This window comes from Cervus elaphus, chromosome 17 (genome assembly GCF_910594005.1).
Source record: "Cervus elaphus chromosome 17, mCerEla1.1, whole genome shotgun sequence".
Taxonomy (NCBI): domain Eukaryota; kingdom Metazoa; phylum Chordata; class Mammalia; order Artiodactyla; family Cervidae; genus Cervus; species Cervus elaphus.
This window is the reverse complement of record NC_057831.1, coordinates 27,420,036-27,445,609: the sequence shown is the minus strand read 5'-3', so window position 1 is coordinate 27,445,609 and position 25,574 is coordinate 27,420,036. Positions and strand designations below refer to the sequence as shown.

The 25,574-nt window shown below is 44.5% G+C and overlaps 1 protein-coding gene and 1 non-coding gene across 5 annotated transcripts in view; one reads left to right on the top strand and one right to left on the bottom strand.

The window, feature by feature from the left end:
* Positions 1-2,696: 2,696 nt before the first annotated feature.
* Positions 2,697-2,860, top strand: LOC122673696. Its single transcript, XR_006334806.1, has one exon. It is a non-coding gene; the product is annotated as a U1 spliceosomal RNA (small nuclear RNA).
* Positions 2,861-17,998: 15,138 nt separating this feature from the next.
* Positions 17,999-25,574, bottom strand: part of TSPAN5 (tetraspanin 5) — a 178,445-nt gene continuing 170,869 nt past the window's right edge. For all 4 annotated transcript variants that reach the window (XM_043871160.1, XM_043871163.1, XM_043871161.1 and 1 more), the window contains 4 exons: positions 23,277-23,402; positions 20,780-20,827; positions 20,567-20,683; positions 17,999-18,341 (listed from right to left, as the gene is read on the bottom strand). In XM_043871160.1, coding sequence (XP_043727095.1) covers positions 18,276-18,341; positions 20,567-20,683; positions 20,780-20,827; positions 23,277-23,402 — 357 coding nt within the window. In that variant the 3' untranslated portion in view covers positions 17,999-18,275. The remainder of the gene's footprint in view (positions 18,342-20,566; positions 20,684-20,779; positions 20,828-23,276; positions 23,403-25,574) is intronic.

Here is a 25,574-nt window from a genome sequence, read left to right as displayed (position 1 = left end):
TGGTCTATTAGTTTATGTAGTTATATGCCATATAGTTTCATAGATAGGTTTTAAAGGTGTGTCTAAAATGTTGAAACAGCTATTTTAAAAGTGTGGTAAGTGGAAAGAGTAAGGTCTCTGGATACTGTCACTTCTGTAGTTACATCCTGGTTCTATTACTTACTGGCTATGTGACCATTACCACATTACTTAAACTCTCTGGGCCTGTTTTCTCATCGAATTTAATAGTCTCTACTTTCTAGCATTTTTCTGACAATTGAAACTTTTAAGGAGGTTGACATTGAGGCTGGAGGTAACTGTGACATCTCATGGCCTAAACTGTACTCCCCACTGTGCCCTGGTAGGATTTCTGGCTACAGGAATTCAAAGAACAAGAGCCAAACAGGAGAACTAGTTCTAGATAGATAGAGAAATTGAGATTTCGATATTTGTCTGACTTGAGAGAATTTCTTTTGATATTAGGTTCTGTCTCATTAATAGTTTCTGGAGAAGGAAATGGCAACCCATTCCTGTATTCTTGCCTGGGAAATCCCATGGACAGAGGAGCCTCGTGGGCTACTGTCCATGGGGTCACAAAAGAGACACAACTTAGCAACTAAAAACAATAGTTTCAGGATCACCCAGTTATCCTCAATGTGGAATGCATAACCCCTTACCTCCTTCCTGAAACGAAGATGGCCAGGTGGGCAGAGCAGGCCTTGAATGTAGCTCCCCACTGTAGTATTTCCTCTTCCTGTCTCAGACTTCATCTGTAAAGTGGGAATCACAGTACTAGCTCAGTGATATTAGCTTCTATTAGCATAATTACTAAATCAATATAAATAAAGCTGTAGTACTATGAGTTTTTTCTCAATATAGAAACAAAACAATCCCCCTTTCCCATTTTCAGTGCTGCCAATTGTATATATATATGATATACCTTTTTAATATACATACTTCGTGTCTGTCTTCTGTATAATTGCTGTGTGCTTTGCATAAAGGTTTATGGTAGCTGTGCCCTGAATCCCCTGGTAGAATCCACCCATTTATCATTATGCTTCTTGATTAGACTGAGTCCCTGTTTCAGGGGTAAGGTATTACTAGTTTCTTATTTACTGTAAATGGTCAGCTACAGTAGTTGAAAGAAAAAGTGAGCTTTGCATGGAATTTATGCTCCAAATTTCAATAGTTCAATTTATTTATTCTTTCTCAGTTGACTTTTTAAAGTTCATTATTTCCTTATCCTTACTCTGTTTGTTCCCAGAAAAACAAACAAACTGTTTTACCAAATTGAGCTTTTCAGCCATGGCCATAGAGGTTGTAATCTAACAACATTTCCAAAAAATGGGCAATATGCATCTGTCTACTATTTATAACACTAGAGAGACACTTAATATGGCAATGACTCATTTATATACTGGAACCAATTATAACTAGACCAGACTTAAGCCAGGGAGGAACTGATGACTGGGTTCTGCTGCCATTTGTTTCCCTAGTCCCTGGCTTTTCTACGGCCTGATGTCTCGTCCACGGAGAGATGGAGAGCCTCCTGCTTCCTGAGCAAACTGGAGGATCAGGGTGATGTCATGAGCCATGCCCTCTTCTTCCAAGTGACTTAAATGAAATGGTGTCTCTCATTCCGTAATTATTAATGCAGCTTGCAGGGAATAAGAATGGAGCAGGTTGGATGGCTGAATCATGGAAACAGAGGTTCAAGGGAGAAGTGATTTAATTCAAACACCATATACAACCTAAAAATCAAATTTGGCTTTCTCCTTCACCCCCAACCTCAGAGCACATTCTTGGAATTTATCTGTGACTCAAAGATCTGTGGTTTTGCTGGTAGGCATGTGTGCAATCTTATATTAATCTGCTTAACACTATAAAGGTAAAACCACATTCAGTGGTGTGTGAAATTTTATAGCGTTCAGTTGGTTTTAATCACATATATAGAGAATTTTCTGTTTCAGGGTTTGGTTTTAAGAAAATTAGTTAGGATTTTTAATCTTCATCAAGGAAGTTGAAAACCTAATCCTGTCATACTGTGAAGCTGCTTAGTGTCAAGTTTGGAATTTTTTCTTAATTCAAAAATATCTTTTTCAGATTTCTATTACCTTGCGATAAAACATTTGAAAGCTTTAAGTCAGATTTCCAGTATATAAATTTTAAATCCAACCACAGATCTTCTAAAATATATATATAGTATTCCTCAAAAAAAATAAAAGTAGAACTACACTATGATCCCCTTCTGCATATTTACCCAAAGAAAACAAAAACACTAATTTGAAAAGATATATGCATCCCTATGTTCAAGATACGGAAGCAATCTAAGTGTCTATCAATAGATGAATGGATGAGGAAGATACAGTGGGGTACACAGTCATACCTCAATATCCACTGAGGATTGATTCCAGGACCTGCCTTGAATACCCAACTCCACAGATGCTCAAGTACCATGGATCCATGGTCCCACATCTGTGGACTCAACCAACCTTATACTGAAAAGATCCAAATATAACTGGACCCATGCAGTTGAAACCTTGTTTAAGGTTTGACTATAATTTACAATGAAATATTAGTCATAAAAAAGAGTGAAATGTTAGCATATGCAACACCATAGATGGATCTAGATGGTGTTTATGCCAAGTGAAGTAAGTCAGACAAATGCCATATGATTTCACTTACTGTGAAATTTAACAAAACAAAAACAGAGAAAAATACTTACCTGGCAGGGGAGATACCATGATCACGAAGGTGGTTTTCCCAGGGCGAGGCTTATCCATTGCACTCCGGATGTGCTGACCCCTGCGATTTCCCCAAATGTGGGAAACTCGACTGCATAATTTGTGGTAGTGGGGGACTGCGTTCGCGCTTTCCCCTGAAAAAAAAGAAAAGAAAAAAAAAAAAAAACAGAGAAAAAACTGGTGGTTGCCACAGGGGAGAGGGATGTGTAGTTGTGCAAAATAAGTGAAGGGGACTAAGAGCTACAAATTTCCAGTTACAACATCACAGTGATGTGATACAATATTCTTGAATATAGTCAAGAATATTGTAATAACTTTGTATGGTTACTAGACTTACCATGGTGATTATTTCATGTGTTAAAATATCAAATCACTGTTGTACACCTGAACCTAACATACTGCACATCAACTATACTTCAATTTTTTAACAATCTAATTTTCAAGTATATGTGACAGATATTACTTACTATTGCAGTAGTTCTTCTGTCATTTATTGATTCCCAGGAATCCTAAAGGAAAGAAACTCTTAACTGTATCCTCAGATTACTGTCAAAAATAAACTCTTATATGAATACTCACTTTGAATCTTATAGCCATATCTACTTTAACATAGGCCTTCCTTCTACCCAGATGGTGGGGCAGGGCGGGAGGTGGTTTTTAATGGACTATATTATAAAGGATGGAGTCAAGCCTGCGGAGATGCTGTCCTCAGGGTGTTCATACCTCAGATGAAAAACCCTGCTTCTTTGAGGACATTTTACAGTGCCCTCCCACAGTCACCATCACCCCCCTACCAGGACCAAAGAAGGTCAGCTGCCTTTGACCTTGACTGTACATCTGGACGTCTACAACCTGAATTGCCAGGCGCTTACTCTAAATTGCAGGCTTTGTCTGGTGCAGTCTCGGAAGGATGTCCTGGCGTGTTCTCCACAGTGATGATCCTGTGTTTGTGTGTATTTCATATAGTTGAAGTGTTATGCCACATGTACCTCTATCCTTTTTTTCCATTTATACAGTAAGCATTTTTCCACATTACTAAGAACTCTGTTTCATAAACTCATTTTTAATGGCTGCATGTTCTTCAACTTTATGGATGTACCATAATTTACTTAGCCATTTTCTCACAACTGGACATTAAAGATGTTTATTTCAAATTTAGGAAAACAAACCCTAAGTGCTAAGTTGTGAACATTTACAGATGCTCAACAAGATAACCTGTCAGTCCCTCTGCCTCCTGCCCCTCATCTAAGTTAAAAGCCATGTTCCTTTTTTTTCTTCAAGGGTCCTCATCAGTTTCCCAGTGCAGCCTCTTTGCACTTTCCTGACCCACTTGTACTTCTATCACCTCTTGGACACTCTCGGCTTCCACCCAGCCCTTCCTAGACTCCCACCACAAGGGGAAAACAAGTGAAAGTCGTCCAGTCGTGTCCAACTCTGCGACCCCATGGACTTCTCCATGGCCAGAATACTGGAGTGGGTAGCCGTTCCCTTCTCCAGGGGACCCTCCAAAACCAGGGATCGAACCCAGGTCTCCCGCATTGCAGGCAGATTCTTTAGCAGCTGAGCCACCAGGGCAGCTCATCACAGCAGGGAGTGGGGTCACAAACGTGGGGTGACTGCACCTCCCTCCTGACACCCAGGCCTTAATTCCACCCACTCATCCTTCAACACCACCACTTACCTGATACTAGGGCACGGGACACACCTCCAAGTACCTGCGGGAGCTGGTGGATAGCTAATGGAAGTCTGATTGCCTCTCAGCACTGCCATCCACCGCTCCCGACACAGACCTCTTACCAGAGTCTGTGTACCGCCATCTGATTGGTTCCCAGTGATGAACACTCTCCAGGCACCACTCACAAGGGAAGGAGGGGGAGTGGTTCAGGGCCTGCTTTCCCACAGGAATCCATCTCACCCTCCCGAGGCATCTGTGACCTGGCTAACCCATTTCTTCCTCAGGGACGGAAGACTGTAGGCCCTCATACATCTTTGTCTGGTCCACATGGTATTTTGAAAAAATAAGAAAATGAACAGCTGTAAACATGGAAAATCTGGATGAACCCGCACTAATCCAGTTAACTGACTTTCCTTTAATAATGGAGAGAGCTGGCAACCAGTCATCCTGTGTTCCAAGAGGGCAGCATGTGACTGGGACCCTGTATCTCTGGAGAGAGCATGCATCTCCAGCCTGTTAAGTCCCCTGCACCTGGCCCAGCTCCCCTCAACGCCACAGCCCCTGGAGACCCATGTGGCTTGACCCTGTGGAGACCTCGTGTGCCATCTGTCTGCTTCCAGAGCAGGAGTAAGGGGTGGGGATTTTTAGGGCGAGAAGAGCAGTGCCAAGGGAAAGGCCTCGTCAAACACAAGTCCAGATACTTGACCCAAGGGTGTTTTTATGACCTGTGCAAACTTGCATTGTTTCTAGCACCGCAGAAAAAAGACTTGACGTTCTGAAGGCCAGTGACAGCTGCAGTCTGTCAAGTGTCAGGAACATGGAGACCGAGACGGCTGTTAGCCGTGCCCACACGTGTACCCACGCCGTCCTGCTGACAGAGGACGCTGGTGCTGACCTGTGCTCACATGGCTAGCAGCACCCAGAGGGAACTGCAGGAATTCACATCCTTTCTCAGCTGGATCAGGAATGCAGCCCTTCTCCTGAGGCCCAAAGTACCCTCCCCACCCCCTTTACCCCATGATTAAGGGGCTTTTATGGAATGGGGGACCCGCTAGCCAAGCAATTACTCTCTGTTCTTGGAGAAGCGGAGACTTCTAATAACCTGCCAAACTCCCCGGGGTAACCTGATCAACCCCAGTTTCCTATGGGTTCAATCCCTGAGTCAGGAAGATCCCCCCAAAGGAGGGCACGACAACCCACTCCAGTATTCTCGCCTGGAGAATTCCCATGGACAGAGGCGCCTGGTGGGCTACAATCCACAGGGTTGCAGAGAGTCGGACACGCCTGAAGCAACTTAGCAAGAGTCAACCCTTCAGAAATAAGTCCCTTCATTTCAAAAGGCACATACAATTCAGTTTCAATCCACTCTCAGCCTAAACACCCGTGAAGAGAAACAGCCTGCTGCTAAATGTTTCACTGGCATCACGCACAAGAGGAGAGCATGTTCCCGGTTCCCCCTGGAGGTGAGGAGTCCTGGGCCAGGTAAGTCTCCACACCCCTGACCACCAGGAGTCACACAGGTCAGGAGCTGAAGTGAGGCACTAGCGCACAAATGGTTGTCAAACCTTGTAAAACTTCTCTAGAGGCAACTAGTCCAGGATCAAAAAATGCCAGGGCTCCCCACCTCCCTGCCATGATTGAATATAATATCAATATTGAATATGAAAATAATATCAATAGGAGACACAAAACTGTCTTCAGTTTCTGAGAAGATGAGGCAGAACATGGAAGAGGAAGAAGAAATCAATCAGGACTCAAAATCAGTGACAGGAACAGTGGACCTAAGCAAAGGCTGATGTTGGTAGAACCAATAAATAATAATATAGATTCCCTGGTGGCTCAGACGGTAAAGAATCTGCCTGCAATGCGGGAAACCTGGGTTTGATCCCTGGGTTGGGAAAATCCCCTGGAGGAGGGCATGGCAACCCACTCCAGGATTCTTGCCTGGAGAATCCCATGGACAGAGGAGCCTGGAGGGCTACAGTCCATGGGGGGGCAGGTCACAAAGAGTAGGACACGACTGACTGACTAAGCACAGAAAAGCAGATGCAAACTATTACGTATATAATAACTGATCACTTTGCTGCATACCTGAAACTGACACAGCATTGTCAATCAACCATACTCCAATAAAATAAATTTTCAAAAACTACAAAGACAAAAAAGAAAAAGGACATTTTGTCTCTGGGGCAGATATTGCAAGTGATTTACCCAACCAGCTACTCCTTCTGCCCTATTTACACACAGAACCCCAGTTTTGTTCGGGGGACAATGTACCAAGCTTAAGGCACTCCAGTTCCCCAGCTTTCCAAGTGGGCATTACCCTTCTATAGAAGTTCACGGGGAGAGTATCCCTTAGTGAATTAGGCAAAGACCTGCTAGAAGGCCTTTGACCCTTCGCCTTTTTTTCTCTTTTTCCCTCCCTCAAACCTTGACACGGGTCCCAGAAGACAGCAGCCCTCTTGCAACCATGAGGTGCAATCATGAGAATGCAAGCCTCTACATTAATGACAATGAAGCAGAAAGGTGGAAAGAGCCTAGATCCCTAGTGGCACTACTGAACCAAAAGACCAGCTACGTACCGAGGCACCTCAGACAATGCAGGAGACACACGTGCCTGCTTCAACACCTAGACCAAGGTTTTCTGCTATTTGGATTGAGATGAAATCTTGATTCACACCACTAGTCACTAAAGCATCAAGACCTTTCTAGAACAACTTCTTGTGCTTACTGACCATGGCCACAGAAGTCAGAAAGTGGATTGAAACAGCGGGGGCTACACACTCTAACCCTCAAAGTTCAGAAAATCCCCAAACAGCCTGACTTGCTGATCTAGCAGCCTACCTCACTACACAGAGGTTTACTGAGCACGTACTGTATTGCACTCTGGATATATTAGATAGATACGGGCTGCCGAGGGAGGAGAAGAGGGACATTTACCTGACTGTCATAGTAAAGCAAGCAAGTAAGGATGCTAGCTGCCGTATAAATAGAATCATGGGGTTCCGTAGTGATGACTCAGCTCTGGGCCTCCTGGGGCACAAGGCACCTGTGAAAGCAGAGAAGAAGCAAGAGACAGGGAAGGAAATATAGAGCAGAGCAGACAGAAGGAGGCCTTAGACATTTCAACTTGTTGTTACGTAGTGGAAAACTAAAGTTTAAACAGAAGATTGGCAGATTGCTTTATGTTTTGATCTAGAACCAGAACTATTGCTAATGGAAGACAGAAAGACTAATAGAGGTTTGCAGATAATTGTGCTGCGTTCCCAGTGTTGGGAGACAATTCTTCATGGGTGTCTCGCATTTCTATACTTCTGTAAAGAGCTTTCGTCTCAATCTCTTCGAGGATGTTCATGTAGCATACTTGTAAGAGACAGACAGTGCCTCCTGCTGGAGGCAGGGGCAGATTTTTATACCGTGTGGAATTAGAGAGACTTTGGCCCTGGGGGAAAGTTGGTCAGGATTGCTTGCAGACCCCTTATAAATTTGGGGGACCCCTGGACTTCCGTGTCAGTCCAGTAGTTAGGACTTAGTGCTTTCACTGTGGTAGGCCCAGGTTCGATCTCTAGTTGGGGAACTAAGATTCTGCAAGATGTGTGGCGTGGCCAAAAAAGCGGGGGTGGGGCAGGGGGATTCCTGGGCTCTGGGGACAGGGTACTCTCTACCCAGAAACAAAGATCTGTTTATCCTCCTTTGACTTGCTCAAAGTCTCAGCCTGGTCTGGGTGCTAGAGACAGCGGTTCCCAATTCCATGGAAAAGCAATGTCATCAAGTAAGTTTGAATGTGGTGAGTTCTCCCAGAGAGGATGCTGCAAGACCACATCTTGGTGGGCTTAACAGAGTTCTGAGGGGACCTCCCTGAGAAAGCTGATTTAAGTGAGGTCTGGGGGAGAAGAGCAGGTCGACCCTTTTCATCTTTGCAACCTTTATGTGATGTAGGCATGATTATCTCCATCTTGTGAGGCAGGAACTGACAACTGGAGAGAGAAGGCTACACCCACACTGTCATCAGCAGCCAAAGCTCTGGGTCCAACCAGCACACACTGTGACTTTCTTATTTTGCTACACATGGACTAAAGCAACTTAAAGAGCTTTTCCACTGAGTAAGACTATATGATATCCATCAGGCTCAGCAAGTGACCAGCCTCCTAGGGTCTTCATAGAGACTGAGTTATTAAGGCACATGTTCCACTGCCCTGTTCAATTCTGGTTCTTTCCACGACAGAGTCAATAAAAGAATCAACGTCTCCTCCAGGCTTTGCTCTGCCCTGTGGTGGGAGGAATGGGCCCTGCCTTACTTTTTGTTCTTGTTTTAATACCTCCTGCTCTCCCCCTTCTCTTGCTCTAGAATTCAGTATTAATAGAATGTTTGATATACATAAGGCTCAAAATGTGCACTCAGCTTGAGAAATAGCAGGACATGAAATTGCCCCTGAGAAAGATGCCCGGCCTCTACCACGAAGATAACACATATCACCAGAGACGCAGAACCAATGCCAAAATGGACCTATGTAGACACACCTACTAAGATGACCTTCCCTTAGTTCCCCCCCTGCTTAGTTGCTGGTCACTGGCCCCCAACACACTGCCCCAGCCCAGGCCCCTCTATCTTGTCATCCCCACAAATTATTGCTCTTTGTGTAACAAGGTATTTAAGCTTTTGATCCTAATAACTCCTGGTCTTCATTTTCCTTTTGAAGACTCCCATATACATGTAAAACAATAAATTTGTATGCTTTTCTTCTTGTTAAAAAAAAAAGTGTGCTGAGAGTCCCCATTATCAATTATTCTAGGAAGCAGACTAATGAAAGAATCAGCAGAAATTAAACTAGAATGTGAAGCCATTGTCCTGAGATGATCTTTCCTAAAATGGCCTGACAGACACTTGAGAGTCGTTCTGTCATTCAAGCTTTCACACTCCAGGCAAGTGACAGGGGAGGGCATGGAGCTCTGCGCTAGAGACTTTGTGGAGTGTCAAGCATCTCCATCGTGACAGGTCTGTGTTGTGATATAACTGGCATTCTAATTCATAAGGTAAACAAAAATGTTAATCTGAAGCAGAAGACATTAATTTGTCGTCTATTTGGGTACAAATCTTGACTGAAACAATTTTCGCTTTAAAATTTAAATGCCTGTGGTAAAGTATTCATTTGGTGCCACAAATGAGATGCTTTTAAATCCTTTGATCTAGTCATTCCAGGCTATTAGGACTTGGTGTTAGGCACTCAGTTGTGTCCTATTCTTTGCAACCCCATGGACTGTAGCCTGCCAGGCTCCTCCGTCCATGGGATTCTCCAGGCAAGAATACTGGAGTGAGTTGCTCCAGATCTCCAGGGGATCTTCCCAACCCAGGGATCAAAGCATGGTCCCCCACACTGCAGGCAGATTCTTTACCATCTGAGCCACCAGGGTATCTATGTGCAAAGTATAAGATATGTATAAGAAAGTTCACTGTAATGTTATTTAATTGGGAAGAGTCTAAATTTCTAATATGATGGGTTGATTAATTTAACTATAGTTTATCTGCATCAGGAGTTCTCAAACTTTTTGGTCTCAGGATCCCTTTAAATGGCTTAAGCCCCTGAAGAGTTTTTGTGTATGTGGGTTATTTCCATGAATATTTACTATATTTGAAATTAAAAGGGAGAAATAGTTAAACACAAAAATACACACACATTCCATTAGCTGTCAGAGTGATATCATATCATCATGTAGTCTCTGAAAAATGCCACTGTATACTTGGAAACAAGATACCAAAAAGGGAAATGATGTCCTATCATTCTACGAAAAATTTTGAGCTTGTGGACTTGAGAGGGTCTTGGGAAGCTCTCAAATTCTCTTCACCATGTCTTGTGGACCCTTGATCGATACAATAGACTAGTATATAGAGCATAGTAAATTTAAAATGTTACTGTATAAAATATTCACTGACATTGAAAATGCTGTTTTTTAAAAAGTAGACTAAAGAACAGTATAAACAGTATTATACAGTTTAAACATGAAAGTAATGGAAAGACACACAGTAACATAGCTCTAGATGGTGTATACCAGCATAGGCCTCTAGGTAGTGAAAATACAGGTAATTTCTTTTTCTGTTTTCTTGTGTTTTCTGCATTATTTTGTAAACAAAATAAAATGTATTTAACAAAGATATGCATATTGCCATGTATAATCACCCTTTATTTTCCTACCCAGACCTGAAAATTTCAGCTTAGTAAAGATTGAGGGCAGGAGGAGAAGGGGACGACAGAGGATGAGATGGTTGGATGGCATCATTGACTCAGTGGACAGGAGTTTGAGTAAACTCTGGGAGTTGGTGATGGACAGGGAGGCCTGGCGTGCTGCAGTCCGTGGGGTCGCAAAGAGCCGGACACGACTGAGTGAGTGAACTGAACTTTTAGGAAAGATCTCAACCAGCAATATCAATATAATAGTAATTTTGCACAGCTCTACATAAGGCCTACCTCTAGACTGTCTCTGCCTCTCCAAGTGTGTTCTGCAGATGACATCCACATCCCCTGGGAGCCTGCAGAGCCTCAGATTCTCTAGTCCCACTCCAGACCAGCTAAATCAGACCCAGATAATTTTACTTTTTTCTGTTGTTGTTATTTTTTTGGTCACATCACACAGCTTGTGGGATATCAGTTCCCCGACCAGGGACTGAACCCAGGCCACGGCAGTGAAAGCCTAGAATCCTATCCACTAGGCCACCAGAGAACCCCCAAATCCAGACACTTTAGATCCGAGTAAAGTAAGGCCCAGGTGATTTATGTGTATAAAGTTTGAGACACCCTGGTGGCATGTTCAAACCACCTGGAAGCTTTAAAACAGGGATGGGGAAGGGCTGCACAGGGGCTTCTTTACAGGTCTTGGGTGATCCTAACAGTAACTAGAGCTGAGCACCACCACGGAACACACAAACTCCAACCTCTGCCGGCTTCAGGGCAATGTCCCCTACTGCCACACGGCAGCTCCATGCCCGCCCCCAGGTCATAGAAATTTCAGAGGGATGGTGGAACTAGATGGAGGAAAAAGGTGGATTTCAGAACAGGGATAAAATATGGCACTTCCCATGGCCTGCAGAGCTCTAAGGCTGCTTGACTTGCCAGTTTGCAAAGTTACGGTCACTCCTTTAGAAGGCCTGGGGTGTTACAAAAAACTCACTACTGCCTCCCACAAAATGCTTTGATAGACAAGTCTGATTTTTTAAACAGATTTTTAAATTCTGAATCAGATGGCAGGGGGTTTGCAACTGCAGACACTATCCAGCTTTACCCAAAATTCTACTTTGCATCAGTTACCTCCTCATTCAAACCCATCTCCACAATTACCTACCCAAGTCATTCAGCAAGTTTTTGAGTGCCCAGCATGGGCCAGAGACTGGCCACAATTCCTGGACTCTTGGTACCTGAACTTATCGTGGCTTATCCAGGCTTCTCCCCTCTTCTGGAAGCTCCAGGGCCTCCCCATATCCCTAGCAGCACTCACCTCCTCATTGCTGCCCTGGAGTCGCTTGCGCTCTCCCTCAGGGGCCCGGGTCAGGCCTCTCGTCTTCTGCTGGGCCTGCTTCCATTAGCCTGCGTTCCTCCCATCTCAGCAGCACCACCTTGGTAAGCTCTTGGTGAAGTCTGTATTTTCCACAAGTGTGGTTTTATTCTTTCAGTTTACATTTCCTCGAAAATGCATGCAGAGTGCTTACAGCAAAGTGCCTGGAACACAGTAAACTTTCAGTAAATGTCACCTCTTATTTCAAGGCTTGGAATAGCACACACACCTGGTAGCTGGCTGCCTGCATGGGTTGGTGAGTTAGTGGGCTGATTTGGTCACAAAGTAACAAGACTAAAGAAAGCACTGTCGTGGACATCAACTGTTTTATTTATAAGACTTTAATTCCTCTTACAAGTTGAATTTAAGATGGTTTACTTCAAAGAAATACATACAGCAGTGTGATCACTTTTAATCATCATGTAACAAAACATTGCTTATGTCTTAAATGTCCCACAAAACACATCAAATCTATTTTCAAAGAGCTTAAAGCAGATACAGAGAGCAAGTCCCAAGTCGGGTATGTCCATTCAAATAATTAGACCCACATACATATTCTATACATTTCCATTCTGAAAGCCAGCAATAGGTGCTCAGACTCTTACTAGTTTCCTAGAAACTACTGAAGCAGAATGCCACAAAGTAGATGGCTTAAACCATGGAGATTTATTGTCTCATAACTCTGGAGGCTAAAAGTCCAAAGCCAAGGTGTTGGCATGACTGGTTCCCTCTGCAGGCTCCGGGGAAGAACCAGGCACGGGCCTCTCTCCTGGTTTCCGCTGACTCGTCGCCCTTCTTTGGCATTCCTTGCCTTACAGATGCATCGCCCAATCTCCACCTTCATGTTCACATGGCATTCTCCTGCGTGCATCTGTGTCCAAATTTCCCGTTTATATAAAGACAATAACCAACCGGAGTGGGAACCCACCCAGCATGACCTTATCACACTCTAGGGTCCTGAAGGTTAGGGTGTCACATGAATTTTTGGAAGACACGGTTCAAGCTGTAACAAACTCCTAAAACACAAGGTACAGTGGGGAACACTCCACCAGACTTCACAGCCCTTAAAACCAAGGTTGCAGATTCTCAGATCAAAGTGAACGCCATGTGGTGATCCACAGGGGTGCTTTCAGAGGAAATATTCATACAGGGAATGTCTAATTCTTGTTTCAGGAGCGTTGTTTGTTTTGAAGAGGAATTGAGATGCAGGCCAGGACCCTGGGGGCCACAGCAACCTGAGTGCCAGTGGGGGGCAGGGGAAAGCATTCAAGTTCAGCACACCTCTCCTCCTTGGTGGGCATTCTGACAGAGGCAGTGCCTCCTGCCCGCAGATTAGCATTTTCAGCCCATCGCCACCCCATCTATAAACAATGTCTGAGCTTAGGCAGCAGGGCAGGGCCCAGCTTCGACCTGTACACATTGCCACAGCGCCCCAGAAACTTTCAGCAGCAATATCAGGACTTAGATGGTGAAGGGAGCTGAACATCTGCCCCCTGACTTTCCAAAAGCAGCTCTGTCATTTTCACGAATGTCAAAGGCATAAAACACCTACCCACTCTCAGCAAGCAACATATGGCTGTACACCCTCAGGTTCCTCCAAAGAGCTAGTGCTTCTGAGCAGACTGCGGTCTCTCTTCCCACTTGTCAGGAGAGCTTTTACACGATCACCACTAGAGGGCAGGCTATTAAAACGTTCCTTTCAAACGAGAGGCTCTGCAAAAGCAAAAGCTGACACAAGCTGACGAGCTGCACATTTAAAAGGCGGCTTTCGAGCTGGCCCTCTCGCACGAGAACTGCAACTACACGGCCAGTGAAGAGCAACAGCATGCAAACCCGCTACCTGTTTGTATTCTACTGTTTGCTTTTTGGAGTTGCTTTAAAGTGTAAAGCCCAGGAACCCACCTGCTCTTCCGTCAGCTTTTCTACTGTTGGGAGTTCCTGGAAGTGAAGGGGTAAATTGCATTGGCCAGGACAGCTCCTGAGGAGTTTGCTTTGGGCTACAGGAAATCAGGATGGACTCACTCTGGCATCCCTCCCCTTGGAGGCCAAACTTATACAAGAACTATTCAGCATGCTGCCGCTGCTACGTCGCTTCAGTCGTGTCCGACTCTGTGCGACCCCATAGACGGCAGCCCACCAGGCTCCGCCATCCCTGGGATTCTCCAGGCAAGAACACTGGAGTGGGTTGCCATTTCCTTCTCCAATCCCCCCCAAAGAAGCTGTATTCAATTAATTATTCAATTAACTGTATAAGCTGTATTCCTTAACTAAGTCTTGAAAACTATAATGTTATAGACTCTTTTGTGGCAAACTCTTTCAAAAAGAAAGGCTCAAGTCTACAGATGCTTTGGTCCCTGAGCAGTCTGGCCTCCCCTCTCTGACCCCTACCCCCAGCCAGATACACCTGCCTTGTCTGTTGTCCCGCCTAGACTTTATCATGTCACCACAATAAGGCCAAGATAGAGTATTTCCAAACACTGCCTTTTCCTTCTCATTCAAAGCTTAGACTTCCTCCTCCTGAGAAGGCATCACAAAGCAGCAGCCCCCTGGCCTCCCTGGAGAGAGCTGGCCACCAACCCTGATGGCCAGTGTTTATGGAGAGGTTCCCAGTCCTTCCTTGGAGGTCTCCACAGGATCTCCCTAGAGGAGGAGGGCTTCGTGGAATAAATGACAAAAGAGCTGGGGAGGGCTTTGCCAGGTCCCTGGGCTCGGGGTTCTCATTGTTCAGCCCACCCGCTTCCCAGGGCTCTGGTCCAAGCCCTCCGGAAACAGGAAACTGCAGAATTAGTGCATCCCTGCCTGCTCTCCCCCGACCCCCACCACCGCCAACCAACACAGAGGGCACGGAGGAGGAAACGGGCTGCATGACAAGAAAAAGCCAAGCAATGCTTTTCAGCATCCCCTTGAGAAAAGGGTGGCAGGGGCCTGGAGCAGAAAGAAAGCTGAAAGAGAAGGAGAGGTTTATTCTTTGTGAGGAAAACGAGGAGGAGAAAGAACAAGGAAAGGCACTTCTTTTTCAAGTGCTTCATGACATGAAATTCTACTTTTGAATTCCTGCTTTCATTAAAGAAACTGTATTAGATATTTGTAAATCACAAAAGGAAATGATATTTGTGGGCAACTGGTCAAACAAGAGAGATAAAGACAAATCCAATAATCATCCTCCAACGTCTATCTACCAAACTTGGAAGAAACTTCCTGTAAGTTCTAAGCTTTGTAGACAAAGCATCTTTTTTACTTCTGAGCTGTGACATTTCTCCTTTGTTGGCCTAGAGTTTGCTCTGAACAAAGAGGTCCAATTACCTCACATGTACACATAATCTCTACAGCACAGCTAAGAAAACTCAAGAAATATGAATTGGTTATCTCCAGTTACCCCTGATAAATTTCCTTATAGCCATAATAACAAAACAACATTGTCTCAAATATCCAGAGAAGTGACCTACACTGTTTCTCAGACAAGTACTAGAACACAGTGTCAAGGTCTGAGAATACTGTATGAATCTTCGATTTTTATTTTCTTTTGATCTTTGAAAAAAGTCTTTAGTAGTCTGCAAGACAGAAGCCTTCTGCAGAGATAGTTTACAATGAAAGGACATTTATCAATACGCTGGTATTTTAATCTTAAAAACTCAGGTGGGTTTTTAAGAATCCTGCTCTAAGGGACTGCTAGAAATTATTTTCCCATAAAAAGCTTGTGAATATTATTAAGATTTACCTAGGTCTATGGGTCCTAAATCCTACTGTGTGTTAAATTTTCATGGGAGTTTCTTAAAAAAAATACAAGCTCTGACTCCCACTCCAGGATTGTGAGGGGCAAAGCCTGATCTGTATTCTGCATGGTCCCCACATGATGGTGATTGCAGACAGTGATTTCAGAGACAGATTTCCTACATCCTCAGTTCTGCCCCATCTCTCATCAGTCTGCGTCCAGCAGCACAAAGGACCTTTCCTTCCCCAGACACAAATTGTTCCCTCTCTCTTTCTTCCCTCTGAGAGAATCTGGTCAGAGGGGTGCCTTGACAAGTGTCTTTCCCAGTTTGAAAGTTCACCTGGAAACTTGTCAAAAATGCACATTCTCAAGCTCCACCCAAGACCCACTAAATGAGAAATTCTGGTGATGTGGCAAACCCAGTAATCTGTGTGCTAACAAGCTTTCCAGGAGATTCCAATGCATGCTAACGTCTGATCACCATTGCATTAGAGAATTTCACAACCACAAGGGAGAATGAAGACAGATAGAACTCCATGTAAGGTAGAACCAAGTTTATTAATGACAGCCTGTATTACAACCACTCTCAAGTGTAAAAAAAAAAAAAAAAAAAGGTGATTAATTAAAATTTAGAACTCGGACTTGCTGTTTGGCCTTTTATTGAATGTGCCAAAGGGTGGGAAGCTGGCCTGATTCTGAATCAACTGGTCAGGTGGAGTTCACTGGAGAATGAATGAGGTAACAAATAAGACAAGAGTGCCAACCAGAGGGCTCAAGTCTTCTCCAGGTTTGAGTGACAATCAATATGGATGACGACAGTGGTGGGGACAGACATGAGATAAAATCATCTCACAGCCAGGATATGGAATGAACATCTCTCAACTACACAGAGACACAAACACACACATGCAGAGTCATACACACCTTAACTCTGGAGACTAGATTTTCAAAGAATTTTTGTCCTTTCTCTGAGCAGACGGACACATTCATCAGCCACGGCGATGCAACATGGGGCCAAAATGGAAAACCTTGCTAAGTTTCCACAAGCTATACTAGCTGGCTGCCCGGTTCTGTGTGGGCAAATGTGTCATCACTGTGATACATGCCTGTGGTTTTCCCACAGACTAATATCTGCTCCCCGGGGTAGCGGACATCCTGGTAGACACCAGTTAGGATTAAACTCTGGGGCAAAACTCGTCCCCCACACCTGGAGTGGGGACAGGGCAGACGGCAGTTTCTACAAGTGTTTCCCGCCTCATCACAGAGCTCTCGGCCAAGCAGCGCTCCCTCTTGAGACATCTGTGCTTTGTCACTGCTCTGCTGGCGAGTCGGCGCAGAGGACAGACGCAGCTCTGGTCTCAACCTCTGCTTTTGTTTTTTGTTGTTGTTTCATAAAAACAAACGAAAACCAGAAGAAAAAACCACCAGAAGCTTTTGACTCCGTCAACACCATTTCAGAACTGGGCTTAATTTGATTCCAAGAGAAAGGGGGAGCCTGCAGAAGAGGCCATGACGATCGCGCGACATGGAGCAGAGACTGAGTCCACAGACATACCTGGGACGTCCAGCTGGTCCCTTCCCAGACGGGCAGGACACGCCACTCAGGGCTGCGGACCCCATGAGATAAATGCTGACAGAAGACCGTTTATAAAGGCTTGTAGGAGAGACGGCATGAAAAGGAGCTGGTGGATTCAGATTCACAGGTCATGCAGAGAGATTATATAAAAAATTAATATTCGAGCTGAGTAAAAAAAAAAAAATCTAAAATGTAAGAGAAACTGTATCATAGCTTTCACTTCTGGAAGACAAAAAAAAAGGGGGGAGGGCCACAACAAAACAAAGCCCCAGAGTATTCCATTTCCAAAAAACCCAATAACTAATTTGGTGGGCTGCAGTATTCACTACCTCTTTTTCTCCTTGGATTTCATTGATAAATAAAGCCCAGGCCTACTTACAGAAAAGATCTGTCCTGCTAGAATTCGGCATCGTGAAATGCTCCAAAGCCCCTGCTCAGCACACAAGGAATACACAACTTCTACAAGGACACACTCCAGGAGAGACCAGATGAGTCCACCCAAGCTCCTTGTCGAATGCGGTCACAAAATGGGAACCCAAAGGCAAGCTGTTCTCTTCCTGGGAGGATGGTTGTTAACGGTTCCTTGAAACGTACAGCGAAGGGATGCTGAAAACACACCCCTCCCAGGTAAGGGGCTGAGTCTCAGAAACGACACACCTCCTCAGGCCGTTAACACAGAAGACAGCCTTCCGACCACCGAAGCAGGGACAAGACTCTTCCACAAACTCAGTACATCTGGCTCCCCCACCCTCCCTTTTTTTTTTTTCCATTTGGTAAGTATCCAACCTTCCAGAAATTCATGGCTACAGTAGAGATTCATGGCGCAAAGACTTTCATACTGGTTATTTTTTAATTCTGTCAGTGAGCAGCATTTCCCAGTTTACCTCCCCCCGCAAGAAAACTAAGTTCTTGGCAGCTCCATCAGTTGGGATTGCGGGATGCCTCTGAGATCAGAGTCCGTGCAGCATGGGTATCAGGTGGGCGCACTGGAGGGTCAGGAAGGCTGGGTCTGTCCAGTGTCTGGAAGTGGCTGTAGCAGGCGCTCTACCAGCTAGCCCTGACAGCCTCGATATCACTCACCAGGTTCTGGGCCAGGCAGATCCCGAAGATCTGAGAAAGGGAAGAAAGGCGTCAAATGGCAGAAGGTTTAGGCTTTGTTGGCTACTGAATCCTATTTTTAAAAAAAATCTTTGATTTTCAAAATTGAGATAGAATTCACATCCCACAGAATTCATCATTTTAAAGTGTATAATGTAGCGATTCTCAGTACATTCATGAGAATGTGCAACCATCACCACACTATCTTAATCCAAAACATTTTCATTATCCCCCAAAGAAATTCTGTACCCTGGGACAGTCACTCCACCCGCCCCCTCATCCTGGCAGTCCTAGAAATCACTAAGCTATTTTCTGTCTCTGTGGATTTGCTTATTTTGACATAGAACTAGAATCATATAATATATGGCCTTTGTGTTGGTCTGCTTTCATGGAGTGAAATGTCTTCAAAGTTCATCCATCTTGCAACAGCAGTTTGATTCTTTTGATGGCTGAATAATGTTCCATTATATGGATAAACTTCATTTGGTTTATCCATTCATCAGATGATGGATATGTGGATGGTTTCCACTTTTTGGCTATTGCAAATAATGCTGCTATGAACACTGGTGTACAAGTTTTTGGGTAAACATGCTTTCAGTACTTTGGGGCACATACCTAGGAGCAGAATTGCTGAGTCATATGGTTACTCTAATTTTCTCATGAACTAGCAAATTGTTTCCCAAAGATACTGCGTCCATTTCATTCCCTTTAGTGATGTTTGAGGGTTCCAATTTCTCTACATCCTAACCAGTTCTTATTAATGTCTGTCTTTATTATAACCAACTTAGTATGTGTGAAGTGGTATCTCACGGTGGTTCTGAATTTCTCTAATAATGAATGATGTCATTACAAAGAGCTAATGTGTATCTTCGGAGTAACGTCTATTCAAATCCTTTGCTCACCTTTAAATTGGGTTTATCTTTTTTTATAGTTGAGTTGTTCTTTACATATTCTATACACAGGACCTTTATCAGAGGTACTGATATGTAAATTTTTTTCTCCCATTTTGTGGGCTTTATTTTCACTTTCTTGTGTCATTTTCAGCACAAAAGTTTTTAATTTTGATGAAGTCCAACTTACCCACTTTTTGGTTGCTTGTGATCTTAGCATCATATCTAAGAAAACACTGTCTAATTCAAGATCACAAAGATTTACACCTATACTTTCTTCTAAAACTTTTATAGCTTTACCTTTTACGTTTAGGTATTTGATCAGTTCTGAGTTAATTTTTATATGTGATTAGGGATCCAAACGCAGTCTTTTGTATAAACAGTTAGCCCAGCACCATTTGCTGAAAAGACCATTTTTTCCCCATTGAATGGTCTTGGTTCCCTGGTCAAAAAAAGTCATTTGACCATAGACTAGAGGCTTTTTTTGAACTTTCAGTTCCATTCCACTAAACTATATGTCCAGCCATATGCCAGTATACACTATCTTGATTACTGTAGCTTTGTCAGAAGTTTTGAATTGGGAAGTATGAATTCTCCAACCCTGTGCTTTCTAAAGTGTGTTTTGTTATTCTGGGTCCCTTGAATTTCCATATGAATTGTAGGATCAGCTTGTCCCTTTCTGCAAATAAGTCAGTTGTCATTTTGGCGGAGGCTGCACTGAATCTTGTAGATCAATTTGGGGAGTATTGCCACCTTAACAATATTAAGTCTTCCAATCTGTGATGATGGATGACTTTCCATTTATTCAGGTCTTCTTTAATTTCTTTCAACCATTATGCCTCATTTGTGGCCCTGTCAGTTGAAAGTATCACATCTCCACAAGAAGAAAAGCCCAGTTCTTTGGCTTCCCAGGAGGAAAAGTGGGTGCTCCCTTCCCTTCCCAGCACTTTGGAAAGATGATCCAGAGACAGAAAGGAGTACAGAGTGTCTGAGAAACTCCAAAAAGTCTTAGCCTGGCCACTGGGCAAGGCTTGCCATCTGACCTTTCCTGTCTGATCAGCTGTCACAATGCCACATCACTAACCCCATGGAAACGCTGGAAAGCCAGAAGGCAACTAGTGACCCCAGCAACTTTTCCATCTTGAAAAGGATGAAAGGTTCCCTAAAGTCTTTCGGGATAGTAGCATCTGAAATCAGAGCCTTAACAAAATACAAACCAAAGAGAGTTGAGGTTTTCTCCCCAGCCCTCCAAGGTGTCTTAACAACTGTGACGTGTGGGGACTAGGCAAAGCGTCTGTCCTGGCGAGGGCTCTCCCAGGGCACCATCGCCCATGACAGCCATCTTACCTGTAGCAAGGCAATGCCTATGAAAATACCAGCCACAATGGTTAAGTTGTCCTGCAACCACTTCTCAAACTGGGGCACACAGCCTTTCGTGTAGATGACAATCTGCTGATCGACTTCCTTCACAAGGGAAGAGGAGAGCACAGCATCACCACGCAAATTCAAAAGCTCCTCCAACACCCTTCGTACTAAGCGACAAGATGGGATTCCACTTACTGGTTTTTGCCTGGCATCATAGCCACACTGCGTGTTGATGACATCTTCCTGGTGGAGAAAAGAAACAGAAAACTGAAACTCACTCTTGTCAGACAGAAAGTCCATCCACGGTCAGCAGAAGACCCCTGCTAAATGTTGGTCATAAAATGTTTATTTGGGCACACAGATGTCCCAGGCACCGTGTTAAACACTTTCATACAAAATCCCATGGAATTATCACAACATTCCTTAGGAGGTATTAAATAATCCTTCCTTTCCAAATGAGGAAAACTGAGACTCAGGAAATATCAGAAAGACTAGCGATTCCATTACGTGGGAATCTCTGAATTCAAGGTTGATAACCTCAAGAAGCTTATGGGTTTAGGGAATTGGAGACAGACAAAAACCACAGTTAAAAGTTTCTTCTAATGACTTTCATAATGATTATCTCCATTTATGCTCTTCAGTGGGGAATTCTATTTTTGAATCTATATACTAGCATACTGGGCTTCCCTGGTGGCTCAGACAGTAAAGAATCTACCTGCAATGCAGGAGACCGAGGTTTAATCCCTGGGTCAGGAAGATTCCCTGGGGAAAGGAATGGCAACTCACTCCATTTCTCCAGGCTATTCTTGCCTGGAAAATTCCATGGACAGAGAAGCCTGGCGGGCTACAGTTCACGGGGTCCCAAGTGTCAGACATGACCAAGTGTCTAAGATACAATACATGCACTTGTGCATTGTTTAAGTGGTTTTTCCACGAGAACAAGTCATTTTGATTATTAAAAGCAATGCCCTGACCACATGTGTGTGTATAGGCACCCCGACATCTCACAGGCCTGAGAAGAAACGTGGGTTCTGCTGTCTCAGGTTGGTTTATGTTTCTCCTCTGCAGGGCATGTGGTGGATTTTACTAGCTTAGCATTTATGGAATGAGACATCTTGTCCCAAAGGATCTACAATTGAAAGGGGGTGCATCTTCTGAGAATTTTCAGAATTCTGCTGGAATATTCACTCAGGGCAGAAGCAGGAGACAGACAGAGCACAGCTGTGTCTGCTGCCTGGGCGGGCACCCTGGGCTCTGTGATGGGCGCTCTCTTGCCTCCCAGCCCACCCAGGGGAAGGGAGAAGTGAGCTGGGGAGGAAGGCTGGCTTTCCTGGGGAGGGTCCAGAGCACAGTCCTCACCAATTCTTAGCCTCCTTCAGACAAAGAGAACAGCCCAGACTGAGTCTGGGGACCATTGTCCTGAGACAACTGTCCTGAGACCATTGTCCCCTTCTCTCTTTTTTAAATTGAAGGTTAGTTGATTTACAATATTATATTAGCTTCAGGGGCACAGCATAATGATTCAGTGTTTTTACAGATGAACAACGGCCCCTTTTAAAGAGCCCCACACACCCCACCTTGCAGGGGAGAACCAGCCCCTGAACTCATCAGTACCCATGTGGCCCTGTCCCTCGTATGGAAGGGCGGGTCTGGGGGAGGACACTGTGGGGTTGACCAGTCAGAGAGAGGCTGAGGAGCAAGGAAGGGCTAAGGGCACCTTCTCTCTCACATTTACTGTTTTAACCCTCAATTCTGGCTTTTACATAGAGCTGGGGAGCTACATTTCAAGCCATACTATGTATCAGACTTCCCTGATGGCTCAGACAAAAGAATCTGCCTGCAATGAGGGAGGTCTGGGTTCGATCCCTGGGTCAGGAAGATCTCCTGGAGAAGGGGCTGGCAACCCACTCCAGTGTTCTTGCCTGGAGAATTCCATGGACAGAGGAGCCTGGCGGGCTACAGTCCACGGGGTCGCAAAGAGTCTGACTCAACTGAGACACATTCACTATACCAGACAATTTGACTCAAAATATAATCAAACCAACAGTAAAGAGGGTGGCTTGTGGACAGATTTTCTAATTTTTCCTAAAATACAAACTGCAGTGACTGTCACCATTCTGGCCAAGAGTGTGGGCAGCCACAGTCTTCCTGCAGTGGTCTCATCCGAGCTTGTCTCAGACTCTTCTCCTATTCCTAGGACTCCTTCAGAGCTGAGTCAGCAAGAAAAGGCTTACTAACCCCAAGCAATGCAGTGCTTCCGTACAAGCCAGTCCTTCTCACAAGGAAGGAATACAGGCGATACGGGCAGCTGCCTGAGTTTAGGCTCGGCTCCATCACTCGCCAGCAGTGCAAGCCTGGGAAAGCTACTTAAACTCCACGGGCCTTCACCTGAAAAGGGAAGATAATGGTAGTATCTGCCAGCGGGAAGGTTCCAAAGTGAAATGAGCCAACACGTACACAGGCTTAGAACAGGAACCAGCGCGCACCGCTTAATTAATGTTGGGCATGAGTTGGACACGACTGAGTGACTAACACATATACGTAATTACTCCTACTGAGATGATCTGAGCTCTAACCCCCCACTCACTGCAAGAGGAGCTACAGTTAGGAATAGGTGGGTAAGAAGAGGTTTCCTGAGAAAAAAAGAAACTGCTCATTGTACACACACGTTGGGTTTCTGGCCGTCACTTACCGCGGGGTCTTTAGTACAGCAGGAGAAGGGAACGCCGCATCGCTCTCGACTTGCATTGGAATCTGTGCAATTGAAGTAAATATTTAGGTTCCAATCATCAGCTCCAAAAGCCCCACAGCACTGCCACTAGAGCAAACAGGAGAAAATTAGAACATCTCAACTTGGAGGCGACCAGGTGCCTACGCTCCACCTGCCAGAATGACCCATACCCAGCTTCTGCCAGCTCTAACCTTCTCTCTGGCCCAGGTTTTATTTTTAAACCAAGATTAACCTAAACGGCCACCATAAAAGCTTCTGAGTTAAGGCCGAGGGTGTGTAGTAAGCTGGTGCTGGTGATGGACAAAAAAACCAGGAGGCCCCGTGGTGGGAGGTGGAGGACGGGCAGGGAAGGATTGTACAGCAGGGCCTGGTCAGAGCAAAGTCTGTTTGGTTCAAGTACATAAAGGAACACTCTAGAAGGACAGCAAGACAGCAAGCAGCAGCAGTGTCTGAAGGAGGCAACTGGGGTCATGTAGGAGATCCATGGGTTTACTTCGTTTTTAAATTTCCATCTCTACACAGTTTTCATCTACTTTACTGAGATAGAACTGACATACAATAAAGTGCACATATTTAAAGTGTATAACTTGGTACGTTTTCACATACTTATACATCATAAAAGCATCACTGCAAGCAAGATAGTGAACATATCTGTTACCACCCCCCCAAGTTTGAAAGGCATATTTTTTATTCTGTATCTGTTTCTATTCTGAATTTTTAAAAACAAGAGCATGGATTTAGATTTTCAGCCTAAAAACTGCAATCAATTAAAATATAATAAAACAAGCTGCTAAATTCAGTGAGTCATAAGGCTAGGTTCCAGGGTGGCTCCATCATAAGCCCCTTTGACACTCCCCCATGCTGGCCCAGTCCGACTTCTCTGAGTTAAACAAACATCAAGCCTTGACCACCATAAAGGTTTCAAGATCAATAGCTACTTCAAAGTATTAAAATCCAAGACAGAAAAGTGAAATCACATGAAATAACAGAATTCCAATATAAAGCAGACAGCATCTCAAGAGAACGTGTATCCGCATGTTCTTCGAGTTCATCGGATCCTCCAAAGGCTTGGGTTGTGCATCTCCAGTTGGCCTACAAAGCTCCATCAGATCTGTCATGCAAACTAGTCAGCAATAATACTTGGCAAGGTGTGAGCTTGCATCCATTATGACCCAACAAACCAGTCAAGTCTGCTGAGGAGATGAATCAGGGCTTAATCTCACACCCGAGGGACAGCAGGCTCCAGGACAGTCGTTGCATCATAGAACAAGACCAGCACAATTCAGCTCACTTCTGAGTGCCTAACGGGGCAGGGGGTGTCCCCCACGGCAAGCGCTGATGCAGGCCTCCTCTCCTCACTTTATCAAAGGGGCCCAGCTCACTCTGGAAAACCAGCCAACCAAGAGACTGTCACAGGTTCGCTGAGTTTCTGTCTGGCCTCCAGTTCTGCCACATACACGACACGTACACGAATGTCAAACGACACAGCGGTTCAGGCCTGCTCACCCTTATCTAGCTTTTCAGTGCGGCAGATATAGGCTCTCAGTCTGCAGGACAGTAACACCTGAAGCCTAATATAAAACCAAGTACCTCTCATGAGTGTCAGAATGTCCCCATGAGTTAAACAGTGGCTACTATTATTCCCATTTTACTCTTAGGGCAACAGCTTGAGGTCCTTTTAGCCCAAGGTCACTTAGCTGATCAGATTTTGGCACTTGCTGTGTGTCTTCTGGTCCCGTATATACCATTTTGCATTTTGAGTGGAACAGGGCATCTGCCGCCTCATTTGCATCGCAGAGGTCACTGTCTCACAGACATGTTGAGAAACTGGAATGGGAGATAGCTCGGCTCTATAGATAATTTACTTGTGAGAAGTCACCAAGTCTTAGACGTTTCTCAGTTTTCAGTTTCAGGTATTCGGATAGGCATAATTTGAGGAACTTGGTGGATAAATATTCTATTGCTAAGTACATTATTATGAGCTATGAAGCATGGAGAATGACCAGGAAGGGGATCAAGAATAGAAAAAAATCCACATTAACCACCCCCCCACCCCACCCCCCACCAAAAAGCGGGTCTTCAAATGTTCACAGAAGTGAGCACCCTTGATGATCATCTCTTGGCCTAAGAGTTTCCTTCTTTGTTCTTAGTAGAAACTGAGATAAGTGAAAAATCAGACATTTCCCATTAGGATACAAATCATCTAAGTCATATAGCAAATTAGAAAATAATAAACACACAAGCAAACAAATGAAAAAA